Here is a 23644-nt window from a genome sequence, read left to right as displayed (position 1 = left end):
GTTATACTGAGAAATGCTTCTAAACATTCATTAAAAATGTAGGCTGATTTAAAATGTAACCTAACACATTGACGTTAAATGAACGGTGTCCTGTCATGTAACTATTGTCTAAATACTACAGTATTACATTTTGCACATGACTTCTAGCTCTATCAACAGGCTACGAAGCATCCATCAATCGTCGTATAAAATCACCTCTATTGCGCTATAACTCCATAGTAGAGTCATGTAGAGAGTACACTACTACATGTAGATCAAACAGTCAGGACATTTAAAGCATCGCCACTCAGTAACCTTTACAAAGACACTGACAGTCTTTCGCCGGAGTGTTTTCAGTTGGCACTCTTACGAAAGCTTTTGTTGCCTTTTTAACACATGTACGGTTTCTCCGCTCTGTGAGTTCGCACGAAGTGTCTCTTTAAACTGCTGCTTGTAGTGAACTGCCTGCTGCACTCCTCACATCTGTACGGTTTCTCACCCGTGTGAGTCCGAATGTGTATCTTTAAATGTGACAGTGTACTAAACGACCGGCTGCACTCCTCACATCTGTATGGTTTCTCACCTGTGTGAGTCCGTATGTGTTTCTTTAGACTACTCAGATCACTGAACTGCCTGTTTCACTCTTCACATCTGTACGGTTTTTCACCAGTGTGCGTCCGCATGTGTACATTCAGACTATACTGCTGACTGAATTGCCTGCTGCACATCTCACATCTGTACGGTTTCTCACCCGTGTGAATCCGCATGTGAGTCTTCAGATTACCCAGCTTACGGAACTGCTTGCTGCACTCCTCACATCGATACGGTTTCTCACCAGTGTGGCTTCGCATATGTGTCTTTAGACTAGCCAGCTGGCTAAACTGCTTGCTGCATTCCTCACATTGATACGGTTTCTCACCTGTGTGAATCCGCATGTGTGTCTTCAGATTACTCAGTGTACTAAACTGCCAGCTGCACTCCTCACATTTGTACGGCTTCTCCCCAGTGTGAGTCCGCATGTGTGTTTCCAGATTACTCAGTGTTCTGAACTTTCTGCCAAACTCTTCACATTTGTACGGCTTCTCACCAGTGTGAGTCCTTATGTGCTTCTTCAGAGAACCCAGCTCACTGAACTGTCTGCCACACTCTTCACATCTGTACGGTTTTTCCCCAGTGTGAGTCCGCAAGTGTATCTTAAGATGCGACAGTGTACTAAAAGACCGGTCGCACTCCTCACATCTGTATACTAAACAGTTTCTCTCCCGTGTGGATCGTCATATGAGTCTTCAGACTACCTTGGGTGCTGAACTGTCTGTTGCACTCCCCACACGCGTAGGGTTTCTCCCCAGTGTGGTTTCGCATATGTGTCTTCAGATGACCCAGTGTATTAAACTGCTTGCCGCACTCCCCACACCGGTAGGGTTTCTCACCTGTGTGAGTCCGCATGAGCTGCTTCAGCTGACTCGGGTAACGAAACTCCTTGCCACACTCGCTACACTTGTGGGTACGCGGAGCATCCTGCTCCCCACGCCTATTCTCTCCGTTCAAATGAGATGCATATCCAGTGGACATGTTAAACTACTGATCCTGCAGGAATGAAAAAAAATCGATATTTCATTTAAATAAATATATCAGCTTCAAAGGGGTCACGAAATTTATATGATATATAACTTGCATACTGACAAATGCGCCTAAACATGTCAGTTACATGTAATGGTTTTGGTTTATAGAAATTTATAGTTGGGTTTGTGTGGCGCTAAACCTGGTTTCATCGGAGATGATAATGATTCAAATAGCTAGATTAGAATGGCCAAGGATGAAAAATACTGAATGGCCAAGAATGAAAAATGAAAAGTTCTTCGTCCGCCGATTTATAAATTAACCTACAAATATATGCCGCATTGAAGTTACAGATAAAGAAAATACTGGAAAATTCGGCACTTACCAAGATGCACTGACGCTCCAAAGTACTGCAAGGTGATTTCACAACGGCACAGATCCTCACGGCTGCAGAGTCAGTACTGACAGAAACAGAGCATACAGGGACGCGTTTATATAGGGACTAAGTGGGTGGATAAAACCGGTCCGGTGGATTTTACTTGATTACTACACAAAGGAAACCACCATGCTGATTTGCATAGGGAAGAATCAGACAACATCATTCGTAGAAAAAAGACACCGAGTTTGAGACTAACAATAATGTTGGCGATCAATAAAAACAACAACATAATTACGTATCTGAATTCATTGTTAAAATTATCATTTTGTATACGTTGATTTGCATAGGGGCAAATTAGACAACATCCCTAGGAAAAAGTTCAAGAAAGAAGACAACACATTACATTTATTGGTGAAACTGAGATGCAGAAAGTTGACAAATCTCTAACAGCTACATATGTGTTTACAGAACACTTGGAAACAAACCATATCTACAAACATCTAAACCATCTTTTATAACCAACACGCATGGTGCTAACTAATTCTAAATTTCTAATCCTAACCAACGGTCTACAGAGCATACAACAGTAGTGGGTAAAATTTACGTTATTCTTAGTATTACACTAAAAGTCAAGTAGAGGGTACAAAACTATGTTCTAAATTCTTCTACACTTTTGCATTTCATACACGACTTCTAGCTCTAATCAACAGGGTACGGAGCATGCATCGATCATCGTGATATAAAATCACCGCTATTGTTAACTATTACAGTGGAATCATATAGAGAATACAATGACAGAAAAAATACTAAAAAATGGTTTAACTTGCAAAAGAATATCACAATGAGATCAAACAGTAAGGACATTTAAAACATCGCCACTCAGTAACCTTTACAGAGACAGTCTTTCGCGGGAGTGTTTTTTTCAGTGGGCACTCTTAAGAAAGTACGGTTTTTGCTCTTTGTGACTTCGCACGACGTGTCTCTTTAAACTGCTGCTTGTGGTGAACTGCCTGTTGCACTCCTCACATCTGTACGGTTTCTCACCCGTGTGAGTCCGCATATGTATCTTTAAATGTGACAGTGTACTAAACGACCGACTGCACTCCTCACATCTGTATGGTTTCTCACCAGTGTGAGTTCTAATGTGCTTCTTGAAATCACTGAACTGTCTGTTACACTCCTCACATCTGTACGGTTTTTCAACAGTGTGAGTCCGCAGGTGTACATTCAAACTATACTGCTGACTGAATTGCCTGCTGCACATCTCACATCTGTACGGTTTCTCACCTGTGTGAATCCGCAAGTGAGTCTTTAGGTGGCTAAGATGACTGAAGCTCTTGTCACATTTCTCACACCCATACGGTTTCTCACCTGTTTGAGTCCGCATGTGTCGACTCAGATGACTCGGGTAACGAAACCCCATGCCACACTCGCTACACTTGTGGGTACGCGGAGAATTATCCTGCTCTTTTTGCCCACTCTCTTCCTCCTCTTGTTTCAGGTGAGATTCAGCTCTGGTCTCCATTTGGTCAAACCCCTGATATCCTACGGGAATATGTAAAATTCAGATGTCAGATGTTATACTGAGAAATGCTTCTAAACATTCATTAAAAATGTAGGCTGATTTAAAATGTAACCTAAAATAAGGTGCCACATGGCAGTACTGATAGCAAGTAAATACAGAAAAAGGAAATAATAGTCAGCACTTACCAAGATGAAATGACGCTCCAAAGTACTGCACGATGTTTTCACGACGACACAGATCCTCACGGCTGCAGAGTCAGTACTGGCAGAAACAGAGCAGTCAGGGACGCGTTTATATAGGGACTGAGTTGCTGGATAAAACCGGTCCGGTAGGTTTTAATTGCCCAAGAAACAAAGAAAAGCACCATGCTGATTTGCATAGGGAAGAATCAGACAACATAATTCGTAGTAAAAAGAGACCGAGTTGGAGACTAACAATAAAGTTTGTGATCAATAAAAACAACAACATATTACGTGTCTGAATTCAATGTTAAAATTATCTTGTTGTATGCGTTGATTTGCAAAGGGGAAAATTAGACAACATCCTTTGGAAAAAGAGAAATAAAGAACACAACACATTACGTGGTTTGATTTATTGGTGAAACTGATATGCAGAAAGTTAACAAATCTCTAACAGCTACAGCTACTTACAGAACACTTAAAAAGTAACAATATTTAACAAACAACACTCTATTGCATCTAGAACTATCACATATGCTGCTAACTAAGTCTAAATTTTACATTCTAAGAATCAAGTATACTGCGGTTACTTTAACGAACGATGTCCTACCATGTAACTACTGTCTAAATACTACCCTTTCGCATTTCAAACACGACTTCTAGCACTGATCAACCGGCTACGAAGCATGTATGCGCATCGACCGTGATATAAAAGCACCGCTATTGTTAACTATTACATTGGAATCATGTATAGAATACACTACTAACAGAAAAACGGTAAACAAGCGACTTCACTTACAATAGAATAGCATGCATCAAACAGAAAGATTCCCTTGCATTTTAACACATCTACGGTTTCTCCGCTCTGTGAGTCCGCACGTGTCTCTTTAAATTGCTGCTTGTGGTGAACTGCCTGCTGCACTCCTCACATCTGTACGGTTTCTCACCCGTGTGAGTCCGCATGTGTATCTTTAAATGTGACAGTGTACTAAACGACCGACTGCACTCCTCACATCTGTAGGGTTTCTCACCCGTGTGAGTCCGCATGTGTCTCTTCAGGTTACCCCGCGTGTTGAACTGCTTACTGCACTCCTTACATCTGTACGGTTTCTCACCAGTGTGAGTTCTTATGTGCTTCCTCAGAGTACCTAGCTCATTGAACTGTCTGCCACACTCTTCACACCCGTAGGGCTTCTCCCCAGTGTGAGTCCGCATGTGTGTTTCCAGACTACTCAGTGTTCTGAACTGCCTGCTACACCCCTCGCACCAATACGGTTTCTCACCTGTGTGAGTCCGCATGTGCTTCTTTAGATTACCCAGATCACTGAACTTTCTGCCACACCCTTCACATCTGTACGGTTTCTCACCTGTGTGAGTCCGCATGTGTTTCTTCAGACTACCCAGCTCACTGAACCGCCTGCTACACTCCTCACATTGGTACGGTTTCTCTCCTGTGTGAGTCCGCATGTGCTGCTTCAGATGACTCAGGTAACGAAACTCCTTGCCACACTCACTACACTTGTGGGTACGCGGAGCATCCTGCTTTCCACGCCCATTCTCTCCCTCCTCTTTATTCAAATGAGATGCAGCTCTGGCGGCCATGTTAAACTTCTGATCCTGCAGAAGTGAAAAAACAAATCAATATTTCATTTGAATAAATATATCAGCTTCAAAGGGGTCACGAAATTTATATGGTGTATAACTTGCATACTGACAAATGCACCTAGACATGTATCGGTTTTGGTTTATAGAAATTGATAGTTGGGTTTGTGTGGCGTTAAACCTGGTTTCGATCATCAAAAATGATAATGATTCAAAAAGGCAGATTAGCATGAATAGCCAAGCATGAAAAGTAAGTTCTTCGCCCGCCGATTTATAAAGTAATCTACAAATGGATGCCGCATGGAAGTTACAGATAAAGAAAATACAGGAAAATTCGACACTCACCAAGATGCACTGACGCTCCAAAGTACTGCACGATTTTTTCACGACGACACAGATCCTCACGGCTGCAGAGTCAGTACTGACAGAAACAGAGCAGTCAGGGACGCGTTTATATAGGGACTGAGTGGGTGGATAAAACCGGTCCGGTGGGTTTTACTTGATTACGACACAAAGAAAAACACCATGCTGATTTGTATACTGAAGAATAAGACAACTTCATTCGTAGTAAAAAGAGACCAACTTGGAGACTAACAATAAAGTTGGTGATCAATAAAAACAACAACATATTACGTGTCTGAATTCATTGTTAAAATTATCATGTTGTATGCGTTGATTTGCAAAGGGGAAAATTAGACAACATCCTTTGTAAAAAGAGAAATAAAGAACACAACACATTACGTGCTTTGATTTATTGGTGAAACTGATATGCAGAAAGTTAACAAATCTCTAACAGCTACAGCTACTTACAGAACACTTAAAAACTAACAATATTTAACAAACAACACTCTATTGCATCTAGAACTATCACATATGCTGCTAACTAAGTCGGACTATTAGGTGCTAAAACAGACGGACCATACGCCTTGATGTCAAATGAACTATCTTTTACAGTATAACTCTGTTACTATTGTCTAAACAGCCCACTTTCACATTTTACACATGACTATATCAGATTTTAATGACATTACGGTTTAACGAACGATGTCCTACCATGTAACTACTGTCTAAATACTACCCTTTCGCATTTCAAACACGACTTCTAGCACTGATCAACAGGCTACGAAGCATGTATGCGCATCGACCGTGATCTAAAAGCACCGCTATTGTTAACTATTACATTGGAATCATGTATAGAATACACTACTAACAGAAATACGGTAAACAAGCGACTTCACTTACAATAGAATAGCATGCATCAAACAGAAAGATTCCCTTGCATTTTTAACACATCTACGGTTTCTCCGCTCTGTGAGTTCGCACGTGTCTCTTTAAACTGCTGCTTGTGGTGAACTGCCTACTACACTCCTCACATCTGTACGGCTTCTCACCCGTGTGAGACCGCATGTGTTTCTTTAAATGTGAAAGTGTCCTACACGACCGGCTGCACTCCTCACATCTGTATGGTTTCTCACCAGTGTGAGTCCGCATATGCTTCTTCAGAGTACCCAGCTCGCCGAACTGCCTGCTACACTCCTCACACCTGTAGGGCTTCTCCCCAGTGTGAGTCCGCATGTGGATCTTTAGATTTCCCAGCTGACTAAACTGCTTGTTGCACTTCTCACATCTGTACGGTTTCTCACCAGTGTGAGTTGTTATGTGCAGCTTCAGACTACTCAGCCTGCTGAACTGTCTGCCGCACTCCCCGCACTTGTACGGTTTCTCACCAGTGTGAGTCCGTATGTGTCTTCTCAGACTATCCAGCACACTGAACTGTCTGCCACACTCCTCACATCTGTACGGTTTCTCACCAGTGTGAGTCCGTATGTGTGTCTTTAGATCTGACAGTCTGCTAAACGACTGGCTGCACTCCTCACACCTGTAAGGTTTCTCGCCAGTGTGAGTTCTCATGTGCTCATTTAGAGTACCCAGCCTGCTGAACTGCTTGCTACACTCTTCACACTTGTACGGTTTCTCACCAGTGTGAGTCCGTATGTGTCTTCTCAGACTATCCAGCACACTGAACTGTCTGCCACACTCCTCACATCTGTACGGTTTCTCACCAGTGTGAGTCCGTATGTGTGTCTTTAGATCTGACAGTCTGCTAAACGACTGGCTGCACTCCTCACACCTGTACGGTTTCTCACCAGTGTGAGTCCGCATGTGTGTCTTTAGCTTTGACAACTCACTAAACTGCTTGCTGCACTCCTCACGCCTGTACGGTTTCTCACCAGTGTGAGTCCTCATGTGACTCTTCAGATGACCCATCCTGCTAAACTGCTTACTGCACTCCTCGCATCTGTACGGTTTCTCACCACTGTGAGTCCGTATGTGTGTCTTTGTATCTGACAGTCTGCTAAACGACCTGCTGCACTCCTCACACCTGTAAGGTTTCTCGCCAGTGTGAGTTCTCATGTGCTCATTTAGAGTACCCAGCCTGCTGAACTGTCTGCTACACTCTTCACACTTGTACGGTTTCTCACCAGTGTGAGTCCGTATGTGTCTTCTCAGACTATCCATCACACTGAACTGTCTACCACACTCTTCACACCTGTAGGGCTTCTCTCCTGTGTGAGTCCGCAGGTGCGTCTTAAGATCACTCGGGAAGCGGAACTCCTTACAGCACTCTCTGCACTTGTGGGTACGGGGAGAACTCTGCCCTCCCTCATCTTGATTCAGACAGAATTTAGCAGTGGCCATGTTGATCAAACCTACAGGAATAATGTAGAAACATGATATAGTAAGTCAAAATGAGAAATGGTTACAATCAAACACATAAGCGTCTTGAAATGCATGGTTTGGTATGCTTATAATGAACAAAAGAACAGTTGGGTACTTAATAATGCACAGGAAGACCAAATTACACTCGGCACTTACCAAGATGTACTGCACGATGTTTTCACGACGGCACAGATCCTCACGGCTGCAGAGTCAGTACTGACAGAAACAGAGCAGTCAAGGACGCGTTTATATAGGGACTGAGTGGGTGGATAAAACCGGTCCGGTGGGTTTTACTTGATTACGAAACAAAGGAAAGTATTTTGTTACATGTGCCGATTTGCATAAGGGAAATCAGACAACATCATTAGATAAAGATACAATCAGTTAGACAATAATGATAAAGACAACAACATGCATATTTTGTGTTTTATTTTATTGTTCAAACTGAGATCAAAGGAGCAATTGTCTGCATACAATGGGGGCTGTTGCGTGTCGGCAAACCATTAGATCTTGACAGACTGTTAGATCTAATTCTATGAAAGTCCATAAATGGCCATTATAGCAGTTTAAAAATGTGCAAACACTCAGCCTTAAAGCTGTTAGTAAATTCCCCAATCAAGACGGCCAACCATGAATACGATCAATGCCTTGTAGCTCTAACCTATTTTACACACAATGCAAAACACGTCATGGTGGTTGGACAACGACTTTGCAGCGATTTTGTTTGGCGCGACTGACCAAGAATTAAATTTCAGAGTCGATAAATGCTTAAAGACTGAGCAAAATCCATTTCAGAATAAATGTCTTCTCTACGTTGTAAACTGACGTGTTCAAATTAATATACTAGTATACAAAAAATCTATTGTGAGTAAAAAAATCTAATTTTACACACTATAGTCCCAGCAAATAAAGAAAATCTACAATGACTTGAATAGCGGACAACACCCTTATTTATTAGGAAAAGAGGACAACTTGGTAAAGATGGTGAACGCACCTTGTTACGTGTGCTGATTTGCATAGGGGAAATCAGACAACGTCCTTAGAAAAAGAGTAAAGCATAGAAAAACGACAGCGACGATAACAAACAAATAAGGCACATAACGCGCTTTATTGTTGAAACTGAGATGCAAAAAGTTGGCAAATCTTTTAATTCTAAGCTACCTCTACCTTACAGAATTGCAGTAAAACAAACGAAATAAATTTCCATCCATTACTAAATAACATGCTCCAACTGTAACCAAACGCTAAAGATCTAGTATATTTACAGATACTAAAACAAAGAGAACTACATGTAGTTGACTAATTTCTACAACAGACGGACAGTGACACTTTGACGTTGAATGAACGGTGTCCTGTCATGTAACTATTATCTAACTACTACAGTATTGCATTTTACACACAACTTCTAGCTCTAATCAAAAGGCTACGGAGCATGCATCAATCGTGATATAAAATCACCGCTATTGTTAACCAGTGTACCAGTGGAGTCATGTAGACTAAGAGAGAACACAAATACAAAGAGAGTACACTAATACAATGAGATCAAACAGTAAGGACATTTAAAACATCGCCACTCAGTAACCTTTACAAAGACTGTCGAAAGACACTGACAGTCTTTCGCAGGAGTGTTTTTTTTTTCAGTGGGCACTCTTGCGAAAGCTTTTATTGCCTTTTTAACACATGTACGGTTTCTGCGCTCTGTGAGTTCGCACGACGTGTGTCTTTAAACTGCTGCTTGTAGTGAACTGCCTGCTGCACTCCTCACATCTGTACGGTTTCTCACCAGTGTGAGTCCGAATGTGTATCTTTAAATGTGACAGTGTACTAAACGACCGGCTGCACTCCTCACATCTGTAGGGTTTCTCACCTGTGTGAGTCCGTATGTGTTTCTTTAGACTACTCAGATCACTGAACTGCCTGTTACACTCTTCACATCTGTACGGTTTTTGACCAGTGTGCGTCCGCATGTGTACATTCAGACTATACTGCTGACTGAATTGCCTGCTGCACATCTCACATCTGTACGGTTTCTCACCCGTGTGAATCCGCATATGAGTCTTCAGATTACCCAGCTTACGGAACTGCCTGTTGCACTCCTCACATCGATACGGTTTCTCACCAGTGTGGCTTCGCATATGTGTCTTTAGACTAGCCAGCTGGCTAAACTGCTTGCTGCATTCCTCACATTGATACGGCTTCTCACCTGTGTGAATCCGCATGTGTGTCTTCAGATTACTCAGTGTACTAAACTGCCAGCTGCACTCCTCACATCTGTACGGTTTCTCCCCAGTGTGGTTTCGCATGTGTGTCTTCAGATTACCCAGTGTACTAAACTGCTTGCTGCACTCCTGACACCGGTAGGGTTTCTCTCCTGTGTGAGTCCGCATGTGCTGCTTCATATGACTCGTGTAACGAAACTCCTTGCCACACTCGCTGCAGTTGTGGGTACGCGGAGAATCCTGCTCCCCCACGCCTATTCTCTCCGTTCGAATGAGATGCATATCCGGTGGCCATGTCAAACTACTGATCCTGCAGAAATGAAAAAAATCAAAATTGCATTTAAGTAAATACATCAGCTTCAAAGGGGTCGATTGCATACTGTAAGATGCACCTAAGCATGTCAGTTACATGTAACGGTTTTGGTCCACAGAAATGTATACTTGGGTTTGTGTGGCGTTAAACCTGGTTGATAATGATTCAAATAGCCAGATTAGCATGAATAGCCAACAAGTAAGTTCTTCGCCCGCCGACTTATAAAGTAATCTACAAAGGATGCCGCACGGAAGTTACAGATAAAGAAAATACAGGAAAATTCGACACCTACCAAGATGCACCGACGCTGCAAAGTACTGCACGATGTTTTCACGACGACACAGATCCTCACGGCTGCAGAGTCAGTACTGACAGAAACAGGGCAGTCAGGGACGCGTTTATATAGGGACTGGGTGGGTGGATAAAACCGGTCCGGTAGGTTTTACTTGATTACGACACAAAGGAAAGTATTTTGTTACATGTGCCGATTTGCATAAGGGAAATCAGACAACATCATTAGAAAAAGATACAATCACTTGGACAATAACGATAAAGACAACAGCATGCATATTACGTGTTTTATCTTATTGTTGAAACTGAGATCAAAGGGACGACTGTCTGCATACAATGGGGGCTGTTGCGTGTCGGCAAACCATTAGATCTTATTCAACGAAAGGTCCTGAAATGGCCATTATAGTAGTTTGAAAATGTATCAAACACCTAGCTTTAAAGCTGTCAGTAAATTCCTCAATAAAGACGGCCTACCATGAACACGATCAATGCCTTGTAGCTCTAACCTATTTTGCACACAATACAAAACACGTCAGATGGTTGAACAGCGACTTTGGAGAGATTTTGTCTGGCGCGTCTGACCAAGAATTAAATTTCAGAGTCGATAAATGCTTGAAGACATTTCAGAATAAATGTCCTATAGCTTGTAAGCTTACATTTTTCACCCTCCAAATAGAAAATCTAAAATCTAAAGAGGACAACTTGGTCAAGACGGTGAACGCAACATGTAACGTGTGCTAATTTGCATATGGGAAATCAGACAACGTCCTTAGGAAAAAAAGTACAGCATAGACAGCGAGGATGACAAATAAATAAGACACATGACGCGCTTTATTGTTGAAACTGAGATGCAAAATGTTGACAAATCTCTAACTCTAAGCTACCTTCACCTTACAGAATTGCAGTAAAACATACAACATTTTCATGCATTAATAAGTAACGCATGCTCCTACTGTAACCAAACGCTAAATATCTAGTGTATTTACTGATACTATAGCAAGAAAACTACATGTAGTCGACTAATTTCTATAACAGACGGACAGTGACACATTGACGTTAAATGAACGGTGTCCTGTCATGTAACTATTGTCTAAATACTACAGTATTACATTTTGCACATGACTTCTAGCTCTATCAACAGGCTACGAAGCATCCATCAATCGTTATATAAAATCACCGCTATTGCGCTATAACTCCACAGTAGAGTCATGTAGAGAGTACACTACTACATGTAGATCGAACAGTAAGGACATTTAAAGCATCGCCACTCATTAACCTTTACAAAGCTGACGTGGGAGTGTTTTTTTTTCCAGTGGGCTCTCTTACGATAGCTTTTGTTGCCTTTTTAACAAATGTACGGTTTCTCCGCTCTGTGAGTCTGCACGTGTCTGTTTAAACTTCTCCGTGCTGTGAACTGTCTGCTGCACTCCTCACATCTGTACGGTTTCTCGCCAGTGTGAATCCGCACGTGTCTCTTTACATCTGACAATGTACTAAACGACCTGCTGCACTCCTCACATCTGTACGGTTTCTCACCTGTGTGACTCCGCATGTGTCTCTTTAGATTCCCCAGGTCACTGAACTGTTTGCTACACTCTTCACAACTGTACGGTTTCTCACCAGTGTGAGTTTTAATGTGCCTCTTTAGATCACCTAGTCCACGAAAACACTTTCCACATTCCTCACATCTGTACGGTTTCTCGCTTGTATGAATCTGCAAGTGTCTCTTCAGATTACCCATTCTGTTGAACTGCTTGCTGCACTCTTTACACCTGTACGGTTTCTCACCAGTGTGAGTTCGAACGTGTCTCTTTAGATCACCTAGCTCAAGAAAACACCTTCCACATTCCTCACACCTGTATGTTTGCTCACCTGTGTGAGTCCGCTTGTGTCTCTTCAGATTAGTCAGCAGACTGAAGCCTTTGTTACATTCCTCACATCGGTAAGGTTTCTCACCGGTGTGAATCCGCATGTGTTTCTTCAGATTACTCAGCAGACTGAAGTCTTTGTTACATTCCTCACATCGGTAAGGTTTCTCACCCGTGTGAGTCCGCAGGTGTCTATTCAGATGACACTGGAAGCGAAACTCCTTGCCGCACTCGTCACACTTGTGGGTACGCGGATAATCCTGCTTTCCATGCCCACTCTCTCCCTCCTCTTGTTTCAGGTGAGTTTCAGCTCTGGTCGCCATGTCGGTCAAACTCCTGATCCTACAGGAATAACGTACAATTCAATATGTAGAATGAATGGAATTGTCAGTGTTCACGCGTATACTGCATGCACACTGACAAATGCGTAAATGTTATGGTTCATAAACAACAGTTGTGAATGATTTGAATGATGACAGATTTTTTGAAGGAAAAAAATAGGAGCAGGGCTAGCACAGGGAACATTGTAACAAGTAAATCAACATGTGGACGACGCAAATGACAATTTTCTGCCATCGGATTTACAAAAAGTTACTGGGTCTGGTTCTATGCAGACACATACACGTCTTCAAATACAGAGATTGGTATGCTAAGAATCAAGCATTACACGGCCGTAGTCTAAGATAAATAAATATAGGAAAATGAAATCACTTACCAAATTATGCACAGACGCTCCAAAGTACTGCCCGATGTTTTCACGACGACACAGATCCTCACGGCTGCAGAGTCAGTACTGACAGAAACAGAGCAGTCAGGGACGCGTTTATATAGGGACTGGGTGGGTGGATAAAACCGGTCCGGTGGGTTTTACTTGATTAGGAAACTAAGGAAATTATTCCTTACATGTGTCGATTTGCATAAGGGAAATCAGACAGCATCATTAGAGAAAGATACAATCAGTTAGACAATAACGATAAAGACAACAACATGCATATTATTTGTTTTATCTTATTGTTTAAACTGAGATCAAACTGAGATCAAAGGTACGATTGTCTGCATACAATGGGGGCTGTTTCGTGAAGGCAAACTGTTAGATCTTATTCAACGAAAGGTCCATAAATGGCCATTATAGGAGTTTGAAAATGTATCAAACACCTAGCTTTAAAGCTGTTAATAAATTCTTCAATAAAGACGACCAGCCATGAATACGATCAATGCCTTGTAGCTCAAACCTATTTTGAACACAATACAAAACATGTCAGGTGGTTAAACAACGACTTTGGAGAGATTTTGTCTGGCGCGTCTGACCAAGAATTAAATTTCAGAGTCGATAAATGCTTGAAGACTGAACAACATCCATTTCAGAATAAATGTATTATAGGTTGTAAGCTTACGTGTTCAAATTAATACAAGTATACATAAAATCCATTGTGAGTAAAAAGAAATCTATTTTTTCACTCTCTATAGTCCAAACAAAATATCTAAAATGACTCGAATAGCGGGCAACACCCTTATTAATTAGGAAAAGAGGACAACGTGGTAAAGATGGTGAACGCACCATGTTACACGCGCTGATTTGCATAGGGGAAATCAGACAACGTCCGTAGAAAAAGAGTAAAGCATAGAAAACGACAGCGACGATAACAAACAAATAAGGCACATAACGCGCTTTATTGTTGAAACTGGGGTGCAAAAAGTTGACAAATCGCTACACTCTAAGCTACCTCTACCTTACAGAACTACTGTAAAACAAACAAACAAACAACGTTTCCATGCATTAATAAGTAACATGCTCCAACTGTAATCAAACGCTAAAGATCTGGTATATTTACAGATACTAAAACAAGAATACTACATGTAGTTGACTAAGTTCTATAACAGACGGACAGTGACCCAGTGTCCTGTCATGTAACTATTGTCTAAATACTACAGTATTACATTTTACACACGACTTCTAGCTCTAATCAACAGGCTACGAAGCATATATGGTCACGAAATATATATGGTGTATAACTTGCGTACTGAAAAATGCACCTAAACATGTCAGTTGCATGTATCGGTTTCGGTTTATAGAAATTTATAGTTGGGTTTGTGTGGCGTTAAACCTGGTTTCGATCATCGGAGATGATAATGATTCAAGCAGGCAGAATAGCATGAATAGCCAAGAATAAAAAGTATGACAGTAATGAAAACCTACAAATAGATGCTCCATGGAAGTTACAGATTAAAAATATGCTGGAAAATTCGTCACTTACCAAGATGCACAGACGTTCCAAAGTACTGCGCGATGTTTTCACGACGGCACAGATCCTCACGGCTGCAGAGTCAGTACTGACAGAAACAGAGCAGTCAAGGACGCGTTTATATAGGGACTGAGTGGGTGGATAAAACCTGTCCGGTGGGTTTTACTTGATTACGAAATAAAGGAAAGCACAATGCTGATTTGCATAGAGAAGAGTCAGACAACATCGTTCGTAGTAAAAAGAGACCGAGTTGAAGACTTACAATAAAGTTGGTGATCAATAAAACAACAACATACTACGTATTACTAGTATTACGTGTCTGAATTTATTGTTTCATGTTACATGCGCTGATTTGCATAGGGGCAATTTACACAACATCAAGAAAAATATCAATAAAGAAGACAACTCTTTCCTTTTTTTTATTTATTGGAGAAATTGAGATGCCGAAAGTTAACCAATCTTTAAGTTAACAGCTTCATTATTTATCTTACACAACAAAAGAAACAATATTTACCAACATTCTAGTGCATCTAGAACTACCAGATATGCTGCTAACTAACTCTAAATTTTGGATTCTAAGGATCTAGTATACTGTGATTAGTAAAATGCAAATCAAAGAAAACAAGTTACCTAATTGATATAACAGACGGACCATACGCCTTGATGCCAAACGAACGGTCTACTACCGTGTAACTACTCTGTCACTATTGTCTAAACAGTCCACAGTCGCATTTTACTCACGACTTCTAGTTCTAATCAACGTACTACGGAGCATGCATTCGTAATTTTACAATGGAGACATGTACACTACTAAAAGAAACAGTAAATAAGAGGTCACGTTGCTAAAAGATATCTACAAACGTCTCTTACGACTAAAATGATACCACAATATAGTGATATGTTAGCGATAGACGACAAGGGCCCACGATTGATAGTAATCATCACATGGACACTGGGACGTCTTCGCTGGTGTGAGGTTGTATGTGGGTAGTCCACATCTTTAAATGCCAAAAGATTTTTCTACATTTTTCCAACTGCACGATTTCTCACATGTGTGAGTTGCTAACATGATGCATTTGCTTTGCAAATGTTACCTTTCTAATCAGATGGTATAGTGTCTTCAAACCTTGCTGCTGGGACATATGATACCACATGATGTGGTGTTTACACAGACTTCGGCAGGCTTTTATCGGTGTGAGTTTTCATGTGGGTTGTCAGACCACGTGAATATCGAAATCTTTCGTTGCATTTTTCGCAAGGGTACGGTTTCTCACCGGTGTGAATCCGCATGTGTGCCTTTAGATTAGACAACTGAGCAAACTGCCTGCTGCACTCCTCACACTTGTACGGTTTCTCACCAGTGTGAGTCCTCATGTGACTCTTTAGATGACCCAGCCTGCTAAACTGCTTACTGCACTCCTCACATCTGTACGGTTTCTCACCAGTGTGAGTCCGCATATGTTCCTTTAGATGTGACAGTGACCTGAACGGATTGCTGCATTCTTCGCATATATAGGGTTTCTCGCCCGTATGCGTTCTCATGTGTTCCTTCAGATGACCCAGCCTTCTGAACTGCCTGCTACATTCCTTGCATTTGTACGGTTTCTCACCAGTGTGAGTTAGCAAATGTAACCTTAGATTATGCAGCTCACTGAACTGCCTGCTGCACTCCTCACACATGTAGGGTTTTTCACCGGTGTGGGTTCTGATATGCCTTTTCAGATCACCCAGCGTACCAAACCACCTGCTACATTCCTCACATTGATACGGTTTCTCACCTGTGTGAGTCCGCATGTGTCTCTTCAGATGACTCAGCCCACTGAAGCTTTTGTTACATATCTCACATCTGTACGGTTTCTCACCTGTGTGAGTCCGCACGTGCTCCTTCAGATGACCCAGCACACTAAACTGCCTGCTACACTCTTTACATCGGTACGGTTTCTCTCCTGTGTGAATCCGGATGTGTGTCTTCAGATGACCCAGCACACTGAACTGTCTGCCACACTCTTCACATCGGTACGGTTTTTCTCATGTGTGAGTCCGCAGGTGCGTCTTAAGATCACTCGGGAAGCGGAAATCCTTGCCGCACTCTCTGCACTTGTGGGTACGGGGAGAACTCTGCCCTCTCTCATCTTGATTCAGACAGAATTTAGCTGTCGCCATGTTGATCAAACCTACAGGAATAATGTAGAAACATGATATAGTAAGTCAAAATGAGAAATGGTTACAATCATACACACAATTGACTTGAAATGCATGGTTTGGTATGCTTATAATGGACAAAAGAACAGTTGGGCACTTTACCAAGACTTGTTAGAATAACAAAAATGTACTAGACATCAACGAGTTATCCTTTATCCTGCAACTTGATCAGTACTTATCATGTCCAAGAAGACCAAATCATACTCGACACTTACCAAGATGCACGGACGCTCCAAAGAACTGCACGATGTTTTCACGACGGCACAGATCCTCACGGCTGCAGAGTCAGTACTGACAGAAACAGAGCAGTCGGGGACGCGTTTATATAGGGACTGACCATGGGTGGGTGGATAAAACCGGTCCAGTAGGTTTTACTTGATTACGAAACAAAGGAAAATATCTTCATGTGCCGATTTGCATAAGGAAAATCAAACAACATCATTAGATAAAGATACAATCACTTGGACAATAACAATAAAGACAACAACATGCATATTATTACGTGTTTTTTTGTTGAAACTGAGATCAAAGAGACGATTGTCTGCTTGCAATGGGGGCTGTTGCGTGTCGGCAAACTGTTAAATCTTATTCCATAAAAAGTCCAGAAATGGTCATTATAGTAGTATGAAAATGTACCATCTGTAGTAGAAGCAAAAATCTATGAAACCTGAACAGGGGTCATCATCCCTATTAATTAGGCCGAAAAGAGGACAACTTGGTCAAGATGGTGATAATGAAAATCAGACTGCATCCTTAGGAAAAAGGTACAACTTGGAATAACAATAGCGATGGTGACCAATAGATACGGCGCATAACGTGCTTTATCGTTAAAACTGAGATACAAAGTTGGAAAATCCGTACAACTAAATGTGGCTTACAGAATAATAGTAAAGCGAACAACATTGCGACGCAATTATAACTTGTATAGAAACTACATTTCGACGAACTAATAACTAACATGTTGCAACTGTAACTAAATGCTAAAGACATATTTACAGATACTAAAACACGAAACTAAACCTAGTTGACTAATTCTATAACGGACGGACAATATGACACTTTGACGTTAAACGAACGATGTCCTACCATCTAACTATTATCTAACTACTACACTGTCGCATTTTACACAGTACTTATTATATAATACTATTTTATACTCTAATAAACAGGCTACGGAGCATGCATCGATCGTGATATAAAATCACTGGTATTGTTAACTTTACAGTGGAGAGTACACTACTGACAGGAAAAGTGAAAATAGGCCATTACATTGGCAAAATAATAACACAGTGAGATCAAACAGTAATGGCATTGACAGGCTTTGCCGGTGTGAGTTCTTTAATTGGCGAAAGTTTCTGTTACACTTTTAAGACATCTACGGTTTCTCCACTCTGTGAGTTCGCACGTGTCTCTTTAAACTGCTGCTTGTGGTGAACTGCCTGCTGCACTCCTCACACCTGAACGGTTTCTCGCCAGTGTGAGTCCGCATGTGTGTCTTTAGATTTGACAGTTTACTGAACGACCGGCTGCACTCCTCACACTTGTAAGGTTTCTCACCAGTGTGAGTCCTTATGTGTCTCTTCAGAGTACTCAGATCACTGAACTGCCTGTTACACTCTTCACATCTGTACGGTTTTTCACCAGTGTGAGTCCGCATGTGTACATTCAGACTATACTGCTGACTGAATTGCCTGCTGCACTCCTCACATCTGTACGGTTTCTCACCAGTGTGAATCCGCATGTGAGTCTTCAGATTACCCAGCTTACGGGACTGCCTGTTGCACTCCTCACACGTGTAGGGTTTTTCACCAGTGTGGGTCCTGATATGCGACATCAGGCGATACAGCGTGCAAACCCCCTATTGCATTCCTCACATTGATACGGTTTCTCACCCTTGTGATTCCGCACGTGGCGCTTTAGATTACTCAGGAGACTAAATCTTTCGTTACATTCCTCACATCGGTAAGGTTTCTCTCCTGTGTGAATCCGCATATGCCTCTTCAGGTGACTCAGGTAACCAAACTCCTTGCCACACTCGCCACACTTGTGGGTACGCGGAGAATCCTGATCTCCATGTCCATTCTCTCCTTCCTCTTGTTTCAGGTGGAATTCAGCTCTGGTCGCCATGTTGGTCAAACTCGTTACCCTGCAGGAACATCGTAAAGCATAACTGTCATATCCTTAATGGAATTTCCAATTTTTTTATACATGCGGACCTACATCGGTTATATTGACAAATTAATATAAACATGTCGTTACACATAACCGATCTGGTACATGGCAGGATTTCGGAAGAACAGCATAAGGACACAAAAATCTGATCTGGTTTCATAGATGCGCAAATACATGATTTCGTATTCTAATGGTCAAAGGAAACATTTGACAATTTCAGCATGCGCAAGTGTGAAAAGCAAGACCAAACTAGAAAGGCCAATATTTGCTTTGGAGCAAATACAGCGATGGGTTCACCACATTTTACCACATGGCAGGGAAAGAATGAGAAACACAAGGGAAAACAATGATTTACATTGATATAACTATAATATGAAGTAAAATACAGCTAAAACAACAGTTGGATAGCTATTCCCTACTTTATTGGTTAGGATTTTTAATTGCATAATGCAAACTGTTGATTTTCAAAATAAAAAAAAACGTCCATGCCCGGCATTCCAATGCTGGAGCAGGAAAGCTTGAAATACCTACCAAAACACTTGAATACAGACATACTGTCAGTATGGAAATGCTTCTGTGCAGGTGTTAATCAAGTTAAATCCCAACAGCCAATCAGCAAGAAGTATAGAGGAAAGCTGCATGCCTATTGGTTGATGCCCTGCATTCCATTGTGATGAATCATGCCCAAACGTGGTAAACAAGGCAAACTAACACAGTAATACATTTGCTATAACACAGCCAAAAAACTCAAATAAAACCATTCTAAAAGCCTGTATCACAATAATTTAAAAAAACGCCTAGGGGGTATTTGCCCACTGTACCTCCATACCAAATTTCAGGACCTTAGGCCCTAAAATGAAGAAGCTGAATCCATTTAAAAAATGGCAGGAGAAGGAGAAGGAGGAGAAGAAGAAGAAGAAACATCAGAAAAAGCAATATGGTTTCACCACACCACGAACCCATAATTACGACACGACAAATAAAGACAGCACTTACCAAGATGCACAGACGCTCCAAAGAACTGCACGATGTTTTGCATAAGGGAAATTAAGACAACATCATTAAGATAAAGATACAATCAGTTGGACAATAACGATAAAGACAACAACATGCATATTACATGTTTTATCTTATTGTTCAAACTGAGATCAAAGGAACAATTGTCTGCATGCAATAGGGACTGTTGCGTGTCGGTAGACTGTTAGATCTTACATGTATTCAACGAAAGGCCCATAAATGACCATTATAGCAGTTTGAAAATGTATCGAACACCTAGCTTTAAAGCTGTTAGTAAATTCCTCAATAAAGACGACCAACCATGAATACGATCAATGCCTTGTAGCTCTAACCTATTTTGCACAAAATACGTCAGGTGGTTGAACAACGACTTTGGAGCGATTCTGTCTGGCGCGTCTGACCAAGAATCAAATTTCAGAGTCGATAAATGCTTGAAGACTGAACAACATCCATTTCAGAATGTTTTATAGGTTGTAAGCTTGCGTATTCAAATCTACATACTAGTATATCTAAATCTATTGTGTTTACAAAAAAAACTAATTTTCACCCTCTGTAGTCCCAGCAAATCAAAAATCTAAAATGACTCGAATAGAAGGCAACACCCTTATTTATTAGGAAAAGAGGACAACTTGGTCAATATGGTGAACGCACCATGTTACGTGTGCTGATTTGCAAATGAAAAATCAACGTCCTTATGAAAAGGGTAGAGCATGGAAAAATGAAAGCGATAATGACAAATAAATAAGGCACATAACGCGCTTTATTGTCCAAACTGAGATGCAAAAAGTTGACAAATCGCTACACTCTAAGCTACCACTACCTTACAGAATTGTAGTAAAACAACATTTTCATGCATTGATAAATAACATGCTCCAACTGTAACCAAACGCTAAAGATCTAGTGTATTTACAGATACTAAAACAAATAAAACTACATGTAGTCGACTAAGTTCTATAACAGACGGACAGTGACACATTGACGTTAAATGAACGGTGTCCTGTCATGTAACTATTGTCTAAATACTACAGCATTACATTTTGCACATGACTTCTAGCTCTATCAACAGGCTACGAAGCATCCATCAATCGTTATATAAAATCACCTCTATTGCGCTATAACTCCACAGTAGAGTCATGTAGAGAGTACACTACTACATGTAGATCAAACAGTCAGGATATTTAAGCATCGCCACTCAGTAACCGTTACTGACAGTCTTTCGCCGGAGTGTTTTCAGTTGGCACTCTTACGAAAGCTTTTGTTGCCTTTTTTAACACATGTACGGTTTCTGCGGCTCTGTGAGTCTGCATGTGTCTGTTTAAACTTCTCCGTGCTGTAAACTGTCTGCTGCACTCCTGCAAATGTAGGGTTTGTTGCCAGTGTGACTTCTAATATGTTTCTTCAGACTATCCAGCTCACTGCCACACTCTTCACATCTGTACGGTTTTTCACCCGTGTGAGTCCGCATGTGACTCTTCAGATTACTCAGGTCACTGAACTGTCCGCTGCACACATCACACCTGTAGAATTTCTCACCAGTGTGAGTCCGGATGTGTCTCTTAAGATTTGACAAATGACTAACTGCTTGCTACACGCCTCACACCTGTAGGGTTTCTCACCAGTGTGAGTCCGCATGTGACTCTTCAGACTTCCCAACTCACTGAACTGACTTCCACATTCCTCACACTTGTACGGTTTCTCACCTGTGTGAGTCCGCATGTGTGTCTGTAGATTTCCCAGCTGACTAAACTGCTTGCCGCACTTTTCACATCTGTACGGTTTCGCACCAGTGTGAGTTTTCGTATGCTCGTTTAGATGACCTAACTGGCTGAACTCCTTGCCGCACTCCTCACACCGATAGGGTTTCTCGCCTGTATGAGTCCGCATGTGTTTTTTCAGACTATCCGGCCTACTGAACTGTCTGCCACACTCTTCACATCTATACGGTTTTCTCCCCATTGTGATTTTCGCATGTGTGTCTTCATATTACTCAGTGTACTGAACTGCTTGCCGCACTCCTCACACCGGTAGGGTTTCTCACCCGTGTGAGTCCGCATATGTCTCTTCAGATGACTCAGGTAACGAAACTCCTTGCCGCACTCGCTACACTTGTGGGTACGCGGAGAATCTTGCTCCCCACGTCCACTCTCTCCCTCCTCTTTATTCAAATCAGATGCAGCTCTTGCGGCCATGTTAAAGTACTGATCCTGACAAGGAATAAAAAAATCAATATTTCATTTAAATAAATATATCAGAGGTTCACGAAATTTATATGGTGTATAACTAGCATACTGACAAATGCACCTGAACATGTATCGGTTTTGGGTTTATAGAAATCTATAGTTGGGTTTGTGTGGCGTTAAACCTGGTTTCATCGGAGATGATAATGATTCAAAAAGGCAGATTAGCATGAATAGCCAAGAATGAAAAGTAAGTTCTTCGCCCGCCGATTTATAAAGTAATCTACAAATGGATGCCGCATGGAAGTTACAGATAAAGAAAATACAGGAAAATTCGACACTCACTAAGATGCACTGACGCTCCAAAGTACTGCACGATGTTTTCACGACGGGACAGATCCTCACGGCTGCAGAGTCAGTACTGACAGAAACAGAGCAGTCAGGGACGCGTTTATATAGGAACTGGGTGGGTGGATAAAAACGGTCCGGTGGGTTTTACTTGATCACGACACAAAGGAAAGCACCATGTTAAATGTACTGATTTGCATAGGGGATATCAGACAACAGTCACCTAAAGAGTAAACAATATAGACAACATCGATCATATTACGTGTCTGAATTTATTTTCAAAACAGTTAGCTACACGTAGCTTAGAGAACACTAGAAAAACAAACATCATACATGTAAATGCATTTATAGCTACTGCAACGTGTACTGTAACGTGTACTGTAACGTGCAACTAATGCTATGGATCTAGTGCATCTGCAATGAATAGTACTAATACATTTGTGGTAGAAAATGTGAAAAGCAGAACTACAGTTAATAAAACAAAGAAACCTAGTTAGATAAGTCGGTCTATGACGCCTTGACTTCAAACAAGTGGTGTCTGATTATGTTACTCTCTATCACGCCACAATCGCATTTCCACACATTTCTTCTAGTTCTAACCAATTGTCTACAGAGCATGCAACAACGATCGTGATAAAAATTACGTTATTCTTAGTATTACACTGGAGTCATGTAGAGAGTTCAAAACTGAAGACAGTAACTAAGATCAAATAAGATCAAAAGAATAACACGGGCAACTGACTTCTCAAACGACCCGGCCCGTTCATCAAATACAAACATTGCAACAATAACTTTCTTGCTACATAATGACATTACACGGGTTTTTACACAAATTTTTTCGCCCGTCTG

At 41.3% G+C, this 23644-nt stretch overlaps 2 protein-coding genes and 2 pseudogenes across 2 annotated transcripts in view; all 4 read right to left on the bottom strand.

Annotated features, from left to right (window-relative positions):
• LOC109471731 (zinc finger protein 678-like) overlaps positions 1–18435 on the bottom strand; it is a 28051-nt gene extending 9616 nt beyond the window's left edge. The window contains exon 1 of the mRNA XM_019771081.1: positions 17297–18435. The gene's annotated coding sequence lies outside the window, so the exon portion shown is untranslated. The remainder of the gene's footprint in view (positions 1–17296) is intronic.
• Positions 330–15397, bottom strand: LOC109471726 (annotated as a pseudogene).
• Positions 2611–23636, bottom strand: LOC109471716 (annotated as a pseudogene).
• On the bottom strand, positions 20973–22280 carry LOC109471729 (zinc finger protein 79-like). Its single transcript, XM_019771078.1, is given in 2 exon segments — positions 20973–21848; positions 21851–22280. Coding segments are annotated over 2 exon segments (639 nt in total). The 5' UTR covers positions 22227–22280; the 3' UTR covers positions 20973–21585.
• Positions 23637–23644: the final 8 nt, after the last annotated feature.

Source organism: Branchiostoma belcheri, unplaced genomic scaffold, assembly GCF_001625305.1.
Source record: "Branchiostoma belcheri isolate BF01 breed outbred unplaced genomic scaffold, Haploidv18h27 scaffold256, whole genome shotgun sequence".
Taxonomy (NCBI): domain Eukaryota; kingdom Metazoa; phylum Chordata; class Leptocardii; order Amphioxiformes; family Branchiostomatidae; genus Branchiostoma; species Branchiostoma belcheri.
The sequence above is the reverse complement of the archived record's forward strand: the minus strand, read 5'-3'. Positions and strand labels throughout refer to the sequence as shown.